The sequence below is a fragment of the Hoplias malabaricus genome, chromosome 1 (assembly GCF_029633855.1).
Source record: "Hoplias malabaricus isolate fHopMal1 chromosome 1, fHopMal1.hap1, whole genome shotgun sequence".
In the NCBI taxonomy this organism is placed as follows: Eukaryota; Metazoa; Chordata; class Actinopteri; order Characiformes; family Erythrinidae; genus Hoplias; species Hoplias malabaricus.
This window is the reverse complement of record NC_089800.1, coordinates 21461319-21478209: the sequence shown is the minus strand read 5'-3', so window position 1 is coordinate 21478209 and position 16891 is coordinate 21461319. Positions and strand designations below refer to the sequence as shown.

Below are 16891 nucleotides of genomic sequence, written 5' to 3'. Positions count from 1 at the left end.
TATATTAGTAAAATAATGGGAAATCTAAAAAAAAGGGTACTATTACCTTTAAGTCCTATTCTCTAGGTAAGTTTCTGCGGTTAATATCAAACCACCAAACGTACCTAAGCCATTGAGAAAAATCAGTGGAACTGCCCAATAATTTCTACATTGTATTAATTTGGGATTATTTATATACACAGCAGTAATGTCTGATGCCACGTCAAAAGCTAGAAAAAGTTGTCAAATAACCAGACTACAAAAATTCAAATCTCCAGTCATTGTCTGGAATCATTTGTGAACACACACTCGCCACACACTCACACACACTCAAGCACCGCTGTGGTCCAGTGCACAGCAGGGTCCTCGGGGCTGGTACAGACAAGCGGCTGTGGATTCATGACATGTAACATGTGCTAATGGGCCAGTCGCACATCCAGAGGCCTTCAGGGACCCTCCATCCATCCTCTCGCCTAATCAGACACTATCAGACCCCCCCCCCCCTCTCTCTCTCTCTCCCTTTCCCCCCTCTGGGTGTGTAATTAGAAGTGTGTGTTTGTTCAAGAAGAGGGGTGGAACTGGGTCATCATTAATTGGTTAAGTATGTGTGTGTATGTGTGTGAACACACACATGCCTTTCATATAGAAGAACTGTAATATGTGAGTGTATTATTTCCGTTTGCCATCTCTGTGTATCTCTGCTTGATCACGGAACAAAAGCTCTCCATGTATGTTTCGTTTAAGATTCCACATTAACACATCACTTCCCACCTTTAGCTCTATGCAAGTTGGATTAGTCTCAACTAGGGAGGGTGTGTAAAGATTGTAGGGGCTTATGAACAAAACACAGTAGTTTTCTATGGTAGCCCGTTTCTGCCACATAAAATAATAATAAAAAAGGCACTTTTTTCCATTAATGTATTTCATTAATTCCTATTTTTTTCATTAATATTTAAGTTGCTATCTTAATATTTCAAGACGCTATCTCATTATTTTGAGATACTGAATCTATATATTGAGATAGCAACTTGCATATTAATGGAAATTAATTTAATTACTATTTTATGTAGCGGAAATGGGTTTCCATAGTTTTCCAACCACCCTCTATCCCTAACTTTGTAGATATGTAAATATGTAAAAAATATGTAGTTTGAATTGGATTTTTGTACAGTGATCATCATTCAATAATTTAACTGTGAAGTAAGAAGTACAAGAGCTTAGGAATTTAGATATATATTTATATCCAAAGGGAACGGTAAATGTCAAAGGAAAGTAAGCTGTTGAAAAAACAATTGTCAACTCTTTAGAGAAACTGTGCAGCAGAGCACCCAAAAACGTTCTAATCAGATGAAGAGTAACAACAGACTTAATTTTAGATACGACAAAGGGCCAGAGCAGTCAGTGAAGTTGAAATGAAAATATATTGTGAGGTGTCTGTCCACAAACACAAATGGTGGACATATTGAATACGTACTGAAATATATGTTAAATTAATTTTGTAGTAAATATATGCATTCCCTTTAAGATCCTGATGCTGAAAAAAGAATAACATTTTCCTGGGAAATTTAATATAACCCTGATGGTCGCTGATTTAAGCAAAGTATATGCAAGTATCTCTGTTCTAATTGGCTTCCCTGTATTCTGCTTAATTAAAAAAAAATGATGTAGGCTGAATTAGCAGATATAGTTTCATGCAGTGGGTTTTGTGACATCACACATTCAATGAGAGCATAACAGGCTGTTTATGGAGCTTAGATTGGTGACCAGTGGTGCAGCACTGGAGCCTCCTAAAACTGTGCGTGTGTGGGAGGGGGGGGGGGGGGGTTGTGAATGAGCTCTCCATTAGGTAAATATTCTGAATAAATATTCTCACGCACAGCACACTATGACTCACCCAATAACTACAAATACCTACGAATAAAGACTGAAAGAGTGGAGTGAGTGAAACAGAGAAAAGAAAAAAGTAGCTTTACAATGCACTGATATTTACTGCTGAATACAGCAACGAAATATGTGCATATTTATATGGAAAGTGGAGCATTTAGTACAAATATTTTTGTTGGTGATGCATACTAATGCGTAAAAGACAAAAGCCCCTCAATGAATCTGCAATTAACCACAGAACAGTCTGAGGGCCAGCATGTATAGCCAGTCCATTAAGCATCATGTTTTTCGGCTCTAATGTATTTAAAATAAGCAGGAATATTCAAAAGTGTGGTATATATAAGCCTCCTCGGCTGAAAAGAAATCATTAGGTATTTTAAGACAATGTTACTCATCTGTGCACAGAAATGGCCAGCTGCACAAAACACTGCATTAAAATTCACCCACTAATAATGTTTGTATTATGTGTTAATGTGTTGGAGAATAATTAAATAGTTTGTCTGTATGTATGCTAATTGTCTGTCTTCCCCCTGTGTGTGTGTGTGTGTGTGTGTGTGCGTATATTAAGTCCTCAGACTTGCCATTGTGTGTGTGTGTGTGTGTGTGGTCTCGTTTATGCCTGTCATTTATTTATGTGTGTGTGTCTTGCTGTGATGGCCACAAAGGCCTCAGGCCACCAACCCCTGCTTTTATTAATTACTAAATAAAAATAAATTGTGAAACTAATTGAACAGGGATAAATTATTTCAGCGCCAGACCACAGGCCATATTCAATTATCTCCGGCCCGCCACTCTCACTCTCTCTCTCACTCTCTCTCTCTCTCTCTCTCCTTCTGTTTGTCTCCTTCTCTCCATATCAACCTCCTCCTTTCTTTTCCCTTGCCCTGTTTGTCTTAGAGTTCCAGTGCTCTCGGTGTTAAACGACATCTGTTTGAAAAGCAGACACAAAAATATAGATGCATCGATATATGAACGTCAGACTAGTGCCAACATTAACACACACAAGCGTTTATAAAAACGTAGAAACTGGGACTAGAACTCTCTAAACTGATTATTATGGAATAAAGACACTACACTGACTGACAAAAATGTAAATACACTCTTTCAGCTTTTTTTAGTGAAACCATCGAAAAATGTTCACACAATATAAAGAACAGCTGTTTTAATATTAAAAATGAAAATATATATATTTTTGGGGAAGTAACAAAATGTAGCTTTAGTATGAATCAAATTTATAACTTATTTCTAATGTAAATAGATATTTAATCATTTAAAAACAATTCTATGCTAACAGCCATTCATTTCATTTCATCATCCAGATGATGCTATTTGTCTGTTACAACAAAGTATTTGGGCTTTAATGTGTCATTTGTCATTTCCCTGAACTCATGGTCGGCTGTGATTTATCTTTATAAACGTAGCTATGATGTACAAACTGGAAACCTATCATATTTGACTGGAGTTGAATTTGTGTTGACTTCTCTATTAATTGCTGTTGCATTTAAAATTCAGGGAACAACATCCAAACCTGCTGGTGAAATCAGGTATGTTCTTTTTAACATTTGTGCTTTAAGTTAAGGCTTTTTATTTTTCCAAGCACTGTTGGTCTACTCTCTCTCTCTCTTTGTGTGTGTGTGTGTGTGTGCGTGCGTGCACTCCAGGCTGCTGTATTTTAAGTGTGCGCCTCTGTCACACCTCTCACTTGTCGCCAGGGGAGATGACCCTCACAGGCACCGTGGCAACCGCCGGTCAGACGATTTGTGAGGACACACACACAAAAACCACTGCATTCAAGAAAACGCTGAGCAAGACTACAGCCCAGTCACATATGCCATAAAACAGTGCGAGCTGCTACTGCTTTTTACACGTTATTTTGAGTTGATTGAGGTGCACATTATTTTTCCATATCATCACTGTCCAATTAAAATCATGTATCTCTGTGTTTGTGTGTGTAGTTTATTATATCATTTGAATACAGCAGCTGTCCTTCACACTGTGTGAACATCCAATGTTGAATGGACCAATAGAAACACTCCAAAATTACTCTGAATATAATCTTTTTACTTCGACGTCCTCTGAAAGTGAAGAAGGTTTTTCTTGCTGTAAAGTTACTGTTTTGGGAGATACATGTTTTTTATTGGAGGGCCTCTCCAATGTGTTAAGATAAACACTTCCAAAATTTAGTTAGCGATTACAGTAAAATTCATACATCTCTCTGAAGCCAATATTTTCTCATATTGTAGTTGCCACTGAACATAATTTCTGAGGGAATCTATTATGTAACTAAATGACATCCTCTCAATTCTGAGCTAGCACATGAACTCCTGAAAAGAGCTGCACTTGAACATTTTGGAGAGTTTATTTTGCATGATGCCTCAGGCACACACACACATTCACACACACACATCCATCTCAACAACCAGTCTTTCTCCTAACATAGTAGGCTATGACCTTGGTTAAAAAGCATGAAGAGTGTGTGACAATAGCAGATTCACCCTGAACCTTACACTCAGAGAAGCAGTGCGCTGCTCTTCAGCCAAAAGCTCCATTCAAACCAAGAATAACACTAATGAGCACTAATGAATACTCAATTAACAACACCCACCATGGTGGCCACACTGCAGCATAAACAAATCACACTACGCTGGCCACACACACACATTCCATGAAGCCAAACACTAAATATACAATAACTTTTATACGCTCACAGTTTTTTATCACAGTCTGAAATAGACAGCTCTTAAGATTGTATTTATCTGGAATCACTGGGCGCGAGGTGGGAACACACCCTGGAGGGCGAGCCAGTCCTTCACAGGGCGACACACACTCACTCACACCTACGGACACTTTTGAGTCTTCAATCCACCTACCAACGTGTGTTTTTGGAGCGTGGGAGGAAACCAGAGCACCCGGAGGAAACCCACCCAGACACAGAGAGAACACACCACACTCCTCACAGACAGTCACCCGGAGGAAACCCACGCAGACACAGGGAGAACACACCACACTCCTCACAGACAGTCACCTGGAGGAAACACATGCAGACACAGGGAGAACACACCACACTCCTCACAGACAGTCACCCAGAGGAAACCCACGCAGACAAAGGGGGAACTCACCACACTCCTTACAGACATTCACCCGGAGGAAACCCACGCAGACACAGGGAGAACACACCACACTCCTCACAGACAGTCACCCGGAGGAAACCCACGCAGACACGGGGAGAACACACCACACTCCTCACAGACAGTCACCCGGAGGAAACCCACGCAGACACGGGGAGAACACACCACACTTCTCACAGACAGTCACCCGGAGGAAACCCACGCAGACACGGGGAGAACACACAACACTCCTCACAGACAGTCACCCAGAGGAAACCCACGCAGACAGGGGAGAACACAACACACTCCTCACAGACAGTCACCCGGAGGAAACCCACGCAGACACAGGGAGAACACACCACACTCCTCACAGACAGTCACCTGGAGCGGGACTTGAACCCACAACCTCCAGGACCCTGAAGCTGTGACAGAGAAACTACTTGCTGCTCCAGAGTGTCACCCTAATGGAAGTCATTTTAAGAAAATGTTATTCCATGTAACTTTGGAATGTTTCTATTAGTCCATTCATCATTAAATATTCATGAAGGACAGTTACTCTGTTTAACTAATGTAGTAAACTAAACATCCACAAACATGGAGATATGTGTTTTATCTTGGACAGCGACGGTATTCAGATCTTTGATCCTTTATGTTTCACTTATCGGGTGGAGCTAAGAAAAGTACCTAATAAGCAAACAAGAAAATTAAGCTGTAATATGTGTCAGATTTATCCGTCTCGAGTTAAACCAATTCAAACGCATGGGTAGTCAATTTTGAGTTCCTTTTTTACAGTGGAAAATAACGTTTTAGCCACATTTGTAACTTTAATAAATAAATAGCGTAGTTGAAAAAGATTGAACACTACATGAAGTTCCTTACGCTGAAGAATCACCCAGCTTTGTGTGATGCTTAGTCTCTTACCTTGAAGAAGCCCTTGCAGCCCTCACAGGTGCGGACGCCGTAGTGCTGGCAAGCTGCGTTGTCTCCACACACGGCACAGGTGCCCTCTCCCGAGCTGGCTCTGCTGGGCGGCGACGGCAGGCTCTCGCCCAGTAGCGAGGGTGGGCACGGACCCATGGCCAGAGAGCGGAAGGGCAGGCCTCCGGCTTTGCCCACGTTCAAGGGGTACATGTGTGTGTGTGCGTGTGCATGAGCGTGTGCGTGAGCATGACTGTCCAGGCCGGGCGGTGGGTGTGAGGAGGAGGAGGAGGAGGACGATGACGAAGGGGAACGCTCAGAACGGAGTGGCAGGCCCATCTGCGACTCATAGCCACTGGAAGGAGGTGCAGAGGGCTCATAGAAGTGTGGGAAACGTGGACCTTTAAGAGTGCCCTCCATGATGCATGGCTGTGGCACAGGGGGCAGGGCGTGGGGCTCATCCCAGAGGAAGGATGATGAAGCCCCTGGCAGTGGGGTCGGTGGCGTGGAGGGTGGAGACTGCTTAAAGTACATGGAGCCACTCATGGCGTCATCCGAAACCATCGGAGGGTAGCTTTCTTCTTCTTTCTTGATGGTGGTTCGCCCAGGGGGCAGTTGGTACAGGCAAGAGGGCTTGGGCTCAAAGCCGCCCTCCACAAACACGTTGAAGCTGGGCAAAGAGGTGGTGGCTGCTGCCGAGATCATCTCGCCCCCACTGCCGAGCTCACACTTGCCATAGTCCGTTGCCATGAGGTCGGCACTGTAGTCGCTGTGGTAACCAAACGACTGGGTGGAGTAGCTGGACCCAGGGGGCGTGGGGCCGTACTGGGCTTGGACACAGGGCATGTCTGTGGGGAGAGAGGGAAACCTGGTGAAATAGTTTTCTCGCTGTTATGTTGTGCAAAGTTTTTTAACCCTTTAAACTACATTTTTATGGCATAATCGTGTATCGTATCTTTATTAAAGCCAACCGCAGTCAGGAGGATGTTGTGGCAATGGTGTCACACTTGTGTTCTATCAGTTTTATGAAGAATTTGGTCAAATCTGAGTAATTTATACCTTGTCTCTACTTTAGCTTCATGATCATGAGGCATTTAATTGTTCATAAATGTGAATAATTCCTATTTGATAATTTGATGATTTAATGGTTTAACTGCTGTGAAATTCTGAAAAGTTGGTGGCATTCCCATGTAATATATGGTTCATAAGAGATTTATTTAAATAAACTATACGTAAGTCTAAAATCCTTTTAATAGCTCAAAGACCCGGTTCAGAGAAATGTTTACTTTTAGATTTACCTATTTACTATATATTTATAATAATAATTCCAGTTTAAAGGGTTAAAGTAGAGAGCCACTGAGGTATGAAATAAAGCCATTTACATCAGTCTGTTAGTGAGGAATTAGTGCAGAAATACACTGGGAACATGGGTTAGCAGGAGAGGTATGGTGCAGGCTGTAAGTAAATGGACAGTGAAAATAAAGTTATTTTGGCTCTTTTCTCCAGCACACAGGACTTAATGTGAAACAATGTGCAGTTTAAATGTGTTGGATCTACACCAGAACCATATGGTAACAGCTTTTTATACATAGCCCAGCTCTTTCAGAAGACCATAAGTAATTGGACAAATGAACAAAGACATGTAATGTCACACAAACAAATGCTGGATCAAGAACTGTCACAAGGAGGTAGAGAGTTGTGAGAGAGAAGGTCATAACACAAGAATCCACGGTCAGTCCGGAGTCCGTTTAACACTGACCACAAACTGGAGGATGATGATAAACCCATGGAGTTGCTCTAGTGTCTGTCCAAAAAACAAATAAGTTTTAAAAAGACGTGTCGAAGATGAAACGGTCCAAAGCGATGAAGTGGAAGGTGTGAAGAAATAAAGAATAGTTTGTGATCCAAAGTATTTCAGATCACGTGTATAACAATGTTGAAATGCGTCTCTCGTCTGTATCGATGAAGTGACTGGGGACAGCAGGTGGAATTCTTCAGTGAACAGAAAACCCTCAGCCGCTCAGATCCAAACTAATGCCTCAGAACTCAGAAATGAGGTGGATATTTCACTCTGCAGAGGGACATCGAGACACTGCTAACTGTCAAGGACTGACAAGGGCCAGGGGAGGCCTTAAAGCACACTGAGGAGCCTCAAGCGCGCGGCAGTATCTGCAGATGGAAAACAAATAGCTGCTTCAACGTTCAGGTATTTTTTAAGATGACGACCTGTCACTCACACGTTTTGCATGTTCCAAATAAATTACCCAAAGTATAGCCCTTTAATTGTGCATTTCACTTGATGAAGACAGTGAATTCTAGTGAATGGAATCCAAGAACAAGGTTCATTTGGGGACAGAAAGTTGCCTTTTATAGCCCGGTAGAGCAGAACCAGCCGAGGAACAGGGTCTGAGGCCTCGGGACATGCAAAGGATCTGTAAACAAGTAGTAAACATCATAGTCAACTGGGTAGTGCACATTTTCCTATTTAGATGATGTTAATTTGTCCAATTACTTGTTTTCTCCAGAGAAGTGGGGGCTGCGTATAAACAGCTACGACTCCCACTACATTCTGCATTGTTTCAGTGTAACACCAACTGCACCACTGTCCAATTACTAATGCACCTGTCCCTGAGTGAAACAGCACCACACACACACACACACACACATACACAGCAGCAGCTCTGGTTCACATTATTATTCTGAGGGAGAAATCACATCATGTTGTGTATATTTCATGTGAAAGGTTTATGACTGTGTTGTGAATATGAATGTTTAGGGTTTATGCCCAAACACGGCGCTCCAGGGAGAAGCGGCTGCAGCAGACACTCCGCCTTCTTCAATTAAGGTTTTTAAGGTGGAACGGAAAATTAGAATGAGAAGCTCGCGAAGAAGAATACGATTCAGCTGCGTGCCGGTGAACATCTCTCTCTCTCTCTCTCTCTCTCTCACTCTTTCTCACACACACATGCTCGCGCACAAACTTTAAATCTGCATCGGCAGCTGTGCATATGACACGTGTCGATTACAACACGAAGCTTCAACATGTAGCCACTGTGCATTATTAAAGGTGTCGAAATTCTACAGGTGTGTGTGTGTGTGTGTTTAATTCTCCTAAATCCATCATCTCGTTGATGTAAATACACACACTGATCCAAACGTTTGAGGTTTTTCTGTAAAAATGAAATCTCAAACCCTGGAGTGAGGATTTCTTTATTATTTGGAGGCTGCCTTTAAATATCTGTCATTTACAGAATAAAAGACTGTAAAATGACTGACTTGTTGCTGCACTGCACTGATGCTGGATTATTGCTGCTGTTCAGCTAAAAAGTCCTGGTTAGTGACTGTTACCGAATCTGAGCCGCTCTGCTGATGACTGGCTTTATGTTATAATTTAATAATAAATAACACAGATGTTCTACACAGCTGCTTTAAGGGGGCAGTGCTGTAATGCTCTGATTGCCATTTTAAAGACATCTGATTTGACTGAGATGTTGTTAGAAATGTGTGAAGGTTCTGTAAGGTTCGATCAGCTGATGTGCATCACAATAAATGACTTAAGTCAGCAAGGGTGTTTTAACATAACAATTAAATAAATAAGAAACTCATTAGACTTTAGGCACAGGGTCATCTTTAAAACACTGAATTTAATGGATCTCAGTAAGTGAATGAACATTATTATTATGTAAATATTACCATAGAAACATTAAGCTCTAATGGATTCTTTGACTCAGATGTTAATGATAAATATTTAATTATTAAGCATAGTTTATTATTGTCATTGTTATTGTTTGATTGTCAGACATGAGGGTAAGACGACTGAGTTGTTTTGTTTTTGCCTGAAAGGTCAATAATGTTATTTTAAGAAGCATAATAAATTACCTGTAATACATCAGCAACATTAATATTGTATTAGCATTAAAGAAATAATTGAAAAAAATGTAGAACTGGGCAGAGTTTTTTTTTTGTTTGCATTTGTCAGTATTTATTTGGGTTTAATAAATCCAGCTTGTTATGTTATAAATAATTGTTCTGGTTGAAACCAGCCAGATTTACCAGTGAGGATCTGAAATAAAAGAATGCTGTTTAGGAGATGGACTAACATCAGTGAAACATGACTAGTTTGTTGACTTAACGCCATGTGAATAACATTTACACCTGAGGGGTTGCGTTTTAGCACAGGACAGGAATAAGATACAAAATTTATAATGTGTTTTAAAATGGTATCTATTTGAAAACAAGAGTATTATTAAATTAGCTTTTGTGTGTACCTGCTGCTCTCTCTCTCTCTCTCTCTCTCTCTCTCTCTCTCAAACACAACACAAACATTCCACAAACCCACACACATTTGCAAAAGGTCAAACCTATATAATAAACATATACTAATAATAATAACATTCAGCTGCACACCAGCAGAGAGTCAAACCAACGAGCACACAACCAAACACCCAACAGGCCAATGTGTGTGTGTGTGTGTGTGTGTGTTAGAGCTTAAAGTGTGTAAAAGTGTGACTGCAAGAGAAAAGCCCACCACACACACACACACACACACACAGAGAAGCTTATTCAGAGGAACTTTAGAAGGCAGAAGGGGGTCTGACCTCGAGGAGTGCATTTTAGATGGACAACACGAAGCTGCTCCAATAACTGTGTTCGTCTGCTCATTGTCACAATGCCATAGATCTAACAAACAAGAGATCAAACCAGATCACACACACACACACACACAGACACACACACACACAGGAGAGCCCAAGATCAGATATTCATAAGAAAGCATGGGCTTCTACCAAAGGCACGTGGCTCAAACCCGCATGCGCAGACACACACGTCTTTCCCAAACAGGACAGAACCCTGACGGACACAGACACTGCAGCATGCGTTTGTCTTTTTATGAAGCACATGGAATCACTTGGACACAATAATTAAGAATTTCAATAACCAAATTTAAAAGGCTTTCCATTTCCAACCTGGACATCTCCCCCACGTCGACCTGCTCTTGACTTTACAAGCCTTCACTTTTCTTCCTGTTTTCCAGAGCAACCCATAAACACAGAACCGGTCTGGAAGGGTATCGGAAGGTTACTAATAGCTGAATAAACTGAGTGGGTTTTGTGCATAATTACACACAGCAGCCAAGTGTTTCCCACAGATCCAGGACACTGCAGCAAAGCTCCACAATCTGCTTTGTTCAATGGACTTAAAAGTGCACAGAGATAAAGTCTGCACACATTCTTTAAACGTGGATATTACACTGTGTTGATGGAAAGTGTTTTGTGGCATGGGGCATGGAGCTTTGCTTAATCCAATAATGCACAACTGGAAATTAATGAGACTCTATATGTGTTTTAACACCCTCAGTTTTATAAATCAGTGTCAAAGGTTTGGGCACACCCAGACAGAGGACATTCTGATGATTTTTCTAAGGCCATAAGTGAGGGAGAATTTTAAAACTAAATCACGTGCCCTGTATAAACGTCACGTATCTTAATCTACGTTCAGAAAGTAAATAGAATGTTTATATACATTTATGTATACATTTATATACATTTATATACATTTATATATATAGTTTTAATGATGAAACAGAAAAAAGCCAAATGTGTATTTTAGATATACACATATAAATATAAATATATCCAAGTGCTAATTACTGCAGCAAACATTTTAAATACTTTTAAAGATGAACAACCGGAAAAGCACTGAGCTCCACAAACTCCAACAATCAGCCGGCAGTAAACACAGTGAACCTCGTGTCCTTTAGAGAGAGAGAGGGCTGTGGTGTAACTCTGTGCAGAGCGGTGTAATGCAGCACTGAGGCAGTGAGAGAGAGAGAAACACAGAGGTGGTACCTGGCGGACCCTTTGCTCGCTGAATCGTGCTCGCTGTGGGGGGCTCTGCTGACGACGAGGACGATGACGAGGCTCTCTGTGGTCGCGCGGCACTGCAAGTGTTCCGAGACTCACAGCTCTGCTGCACGCGCTCTTCCGAACCGGGGGCTGGGAGAAAGAGAGAGAGAGAGAGAGAGAGAGAGAGAGAGAATACGTAAATGGTTTGAGAGTGATAGAGACAGATCAGGGGGGAAACAGAGAGAGAGAGAGAGAGAGATTTTATTAAAAATAAAGTAAAAATAAAATTCACTTGGTTATTATTTTGACAAACGCAGTACACGACTTGCAAAACTCTGGAAACGTTTTGATTCTTTTTTAGATGAAAAAAATAAAAAATGTTCTACATTTTTATAATCTCCCCCCTTTAATGCACGTTTTACGTTTATTTTCTGAGTTTAATATTTGTAAAAATGTCAAATTATTTTAAAAATATGTAATACAAAATGTGCCATAACTATTGCACTACTGTTCTTTTTAGGTTTTCCTCAGTTAAATCACTGTAGAAAATAAACAGAAAGTCTATATTTAAATATTTATAGGCGTCCTGTTATTTTTAACTAAGGAAAAAAACATACATTTACTGTATTAGCGAAAGGAAAATTAATATTCATAAAACTAATAAGAATATAAAAATGAAGAAATTAAGATACAAAGAGAACAGATAAACAGCCACAGGCATCAGATTTACACAGAACAGCCCGAGGAAGCAAAATAAATGCCTCGCTCCACCACTCAAATTATTATCACAATATTATTACATTATTACAGCGGTTATTATGCATATTAATATTAATACAAACAGCATAGAGTCTGGAAAACAAAGGAAACTGGGCGAATATTTCCTGTAGCTTATATTTACCTTGTGATAGGAGTTAGCAATACACTAAATATGTATTCCTTAAATATAGAAATATTCGACGTTTAAACAAACGAGGCATATAAATAAAATTAAAACAGAAAGGGGAACAGATAATGGAGGGAAAACGGGGGAAGCAGTTCCAAAAAAATCTAAAACAAGTTATCAAATAAAAAATAATAAATAAAATATAATAAAAGCCACGATTCGAAAACGGAAGAAACAAATTGACGAACTTGTGCGCGAACTGTCAAAACTAAAGCTGCCGCAGTCAGACCTGTTATTTAAATAATTAAATTAAAAGTCAAATAAAATGGAGAAAAGGAGCTGGAGGAAGAGAAAGTGTTGTATCAGTGGTAAGTGGAGGAGCTCTCTCTGGAGCACTCCTTGTTCGGGTGAAATCTGCAGCGGTGTGTGTTGTTTGAGCGCTGCGAATGTTAAAGGCTAAATGTGTGAAAGTGTTGTTGGAGTGTGCCGTTATTCACCTGAGCGCGCGCTACTGCGTGAAGGGCGAGGAGCGCCCTCTGGCGGGAAGTCTTATGGCGGGAAGACCTGTGGCGGGAAGACTTCTAAATACAATTACAACGAGGAGAACAGCGTTTCAGAGTTCAGTGGGAAACGGAGGTGTTTACAGCTCGTTTTTAAACAATCTCTTATAAACACATACTTATTCCTTGTATTTAAATATTTATGCTGAGGTACAAGCTTTCCTTAATCGAGTTAAAATCGTGTGCCAAAGTTTGTGTCCCCACAGCATCCGCCCTCAGAGAACACATACACATTTACTGCTTGTTCAAAAAGTGACCAGCGGAAAAGGTTTTAAATTTGTATTTAGTTTATATATGTTCTCCCCTCCAGAAATAGAAATGAGTGTATTGGGACTAACAGGCCGCAAAATCTCACACTTATGCCCCTGTAGAAGATATATTTTACCTTACAAACTTTAACTCAGATCATCAAGAAAATAGGTCATGTTAAGGGGGGCGCCCAAACTTTTGCCAGCTATAATTTGGCTAATAGCTGTAGGTCCTGTCTCTGAGCTGATGTCCCTGGATATCTGTGATTTTGAGGGGGATAAATGCAGTGGAAATAGCCTCAAACCGTGATGTTAGAAAGGAAGGGAAATGGAGAAACCTGAGGTGACCACACACACACAAACACACACACACGTAATGACTTCTCTGTTGAAGTTATAGCTTTCAATAATGTTTTTGTGTGTGTGTGTGTGTGAGAGAGAGAGCGAGAGAGAGAGAGAGAGAGAGTGTGTGTGTGTGTGTGTGTTAGAGAGTGTGTGGAGCCCGGGTAACCTAGAGAACGGCGACAGTGCCCATAAGCACGCGCTCGTCTCCTCTCGTTCAATAAGGCGAGAGAGGCTTCCCAGCAAACAGAGCGCTGAGAAAGGAATGAACACACACACACACACACACACACACACACACACACAAATAACACAAGTACAGTAAATTAACAGAGTCTGGACAGCTAAACGGGCTGAGTACCCCCACCCTCCACACACACACACACACACACACACACAGAGAGAGCCCCAGATCTGAAACCTACTCCTGTTTTATGGCTTTAGAAAAGTGTATATTGTCTTATTACAGTCACAAAAATGACTGACATGGGCTCAGTCAGTGGAGAAGCAAGTCAGTCCATCACGGCCTGCTGAGTGTGTGTGTGTGTGTGTGTGTGTGTGTGTGTGAGAGAGAGAGAGCGAGAGAGAGAGCGAGAGAGACTGTGAGTGTGAGTGTATAGTGATCACTTCATGAGGCACTGCCAGTCAGTGGCTGATTCCCTCAGTTTTATATCACTGCTTATCACTGTCACTGATGAGAGTGGGTGATAAAGCAACGTAGCGCTGAGACAGAGACACTGACCTCTTGGCCTCCGCTACCACTGGACACACAGAGACCAAAGCGAGGGTGGAAGAGTGGAACAGGGTCCTTTAGATGTCTGTCTATCTATCTATCTATCTATCTATCTATCTATCTATCTATCTATCTATCTATCTGTGTGTGTAAAAGAGAGAAGGTGAGGTGGCTAAAAAAAAGTGGCCGAATACAATACACCGCATTAAAGCCGAAACAAATGAATGAGTGTAAATGCACCGCTGTATTAAAGACGGTTTATTTAATGTGGAAAAAATGTAAACGCTGGAATCAGGTAAAGATCTGAATTCAGAGCAGCACTTTCGTCAGTGGACGGACAGTTGTGGAAACTTACATTTTTAAATGCTTTATAAATAAATAAACTGTTCTGAGTAATTCGAAAAAGTGAAAGGGTTTGAGAGAAAAAAAAGTAGAAAAGGAATCAAGAAAATAAAAGAGAATAAATATAAAAGTAAAAAGAAAAGGGCAGTTACGTCACCCGCGCGGAATAATACAATAAAACAACAAAGAAACAGGTGAAAAGCGAGAGACGCGCCGCGCACGCGGACCTGCGTTTACACGGATGCTAATGAAAACGACAGAGAGACGCGCGCGACCCCTTCTTCCCTCACTGGCCTCACCGGAGCGCTGTCTATTTCCATGACAACCAGAAAGAGACGGAGAGCCGCGAGGCTTCGACCCAAAGCCACAGATAAGCTCACTTCCACATCCACACGCGCAGTGCCGGTGCGGCTCGAGCGCTCAACAGGTCTCCTCCGGTACCAGCACGCGGACACAGAAAGTTGCTGACAGTCCTGACGCGGTTCAGTGAACACGAGCAGTGTCTGGTACCAACCGAACATGAATAATAACACAGACGAGCACGAGGGAGAGAGAGCGAGAGAGATAGAGAGAGAGGGAAAGAGAGAGACAGAGAGTAAAACAGAGCCCTTACTTGTTTGCTGTAGAGGTTCCGTCTTTACATATGTTGGTAAAGCCTGGGCATATCCAGCAGAAGTTTATAAAGAGAGAGAAACAGAGGGGAAAAGGACGCGGGGCAAAAGGCAAGTTGAATGGAGTTGGTCTCAGAAGCCAAAGTTGAGTTGTCATCAAAAATGTGAAAAAAAAATCAAAATAAAAAAAAAAGCAAAAAAACGTAAATCTCTCTCGGTCAGTTTTCCTTCTCTTTTCTTCTGTTCTCTTCTCTACTCTTCTCTTTTCTCTCAGTGAGAGTGGAGTGAGTAAGTCCGTGTGTGAGCTCGCACTCAGCGCCCGGGCTCTGGGTCTGTGTGTGCGTGTGTGTGTGTGTGTGTTTATGTGCCGCGCTGAGAGCCGCTCCAAGTCTAATAGCACATTTATGCGCCGCCTGCCTTCTAACATAGCGATCCTGGTATGCGCTACGTCAATGTGACGCCATGGGAGAGGTGACGTAGAGCGCGCGCGCGCGCCGCCACAGCGCACCCCCAGTCAGCTCGCCTGTACAGTAGAGACACACACACACTCACACACTCGCACACTATGCCAGAGAATGTGTGTGTGCGCGCGTTGATCTTCTGACTCCACTCTTATGGTTTTTAGAAAACGGCGCGGTAGAGCACGTGGTTATAATCACGAGGCACCTGCAGCTGCCTGCTGCCTCCTGAGTGTGGACCTTTACCTAGAGCTATCACAATGTGTTTGTCTTTTAATTTAATATCAGCAGCTCGTGGGTTGCTCGTTTAATGTGGGCTCTGCCCAGTCACAAGGACTAAATCACTGATTCGGATGTAATCGGACAAGGCACATTCAACACCCGGTTCATTTCATTAGGTTTACACTGGAGCCATTGGGCTAACATCAATGAGCTGGGGGTGGCGCACTTACATGTGTATGTACATTACATTTTATCCATGTCAGCTTAAAGGCAGCTCTGCTTTGATAAGATTTGAAGTAAGATGTGTATATGTGAGTTTTGACCCCTGAACAAATCCTGGATTTTCTTTATTTCAGTCGGAAATTACTTTTTTTAGGGGCAGGGAAATCCATTCATTCTTTCATCCTCTGTAACTGCTTCACCCAGGTCAGGGGGGTAGTGAGACCAGAGTCCACCTGACATCGCTGGGCTCCAGTCCTGGAGGAAACCCACACAGACACAGGAAGAGTGCACCACACAGACAGTGATCAGAATCAGAATCGCTTTTTCGGACCTACAAGGGGTTTGTCTTGGTGAGTGTACACACATATAACATGAAACATACAAAACAAGGCCCAGGGGCCCAGAAGACAATGTGTTGTCTATAGGCCAGTCTCTGCACACACACTGAAAATGTGCTATAAAAACTATTATTTACAGAATATCGCAGAATTCTAAAACAGGAATACAGTCTTTAAATACTTTACACTTGTGCA

The 16891-nt window shown here is 41.7% G+C and overlaps 1 protein-coding gene across 2 annotated transcripts in view; it reads right to left on the bottom strand.

Annotated features, from left to right (window-relative positions):
* Positions 1 to 15815, bottom strand: part of nr4a3 (nuclear receptor subfamily 4, group A, member 3) — a 34287-nt gene extending 18472 nt beyond the window's left edge. Inside the window, exons 1-4 of one of the 2 annotated variants that reach the window (XM_066686666.1) lie at positions 15459 to 15815; positions 11738 to 11884; positions 10487 to 10568; positions 5892 to 6736 (exon numbers count right to left, since the gene is read on the bottom strand). In XM_066686666.1, the coding sequence (XP_066542763.1) occupies positions 5892 to 6736; positions 10487 to 10550 (909 nt within the window). In that variant the 5' untranslated portion in view covers positions 10551 to 10568; positions 11738 to 11884; positions 15459 to 15815. The remainder of the gene's footprint in view (positions 1 to 5891; positions 6737 to 10486; positions 10569 to 11737; positions 11885 to 15458) is intronic. The other variant, XM_066686743.1, reaches the window with a different exon arrangement.
* Positions 15816 to 16891: the final 1076 nt, after the last annotated feature.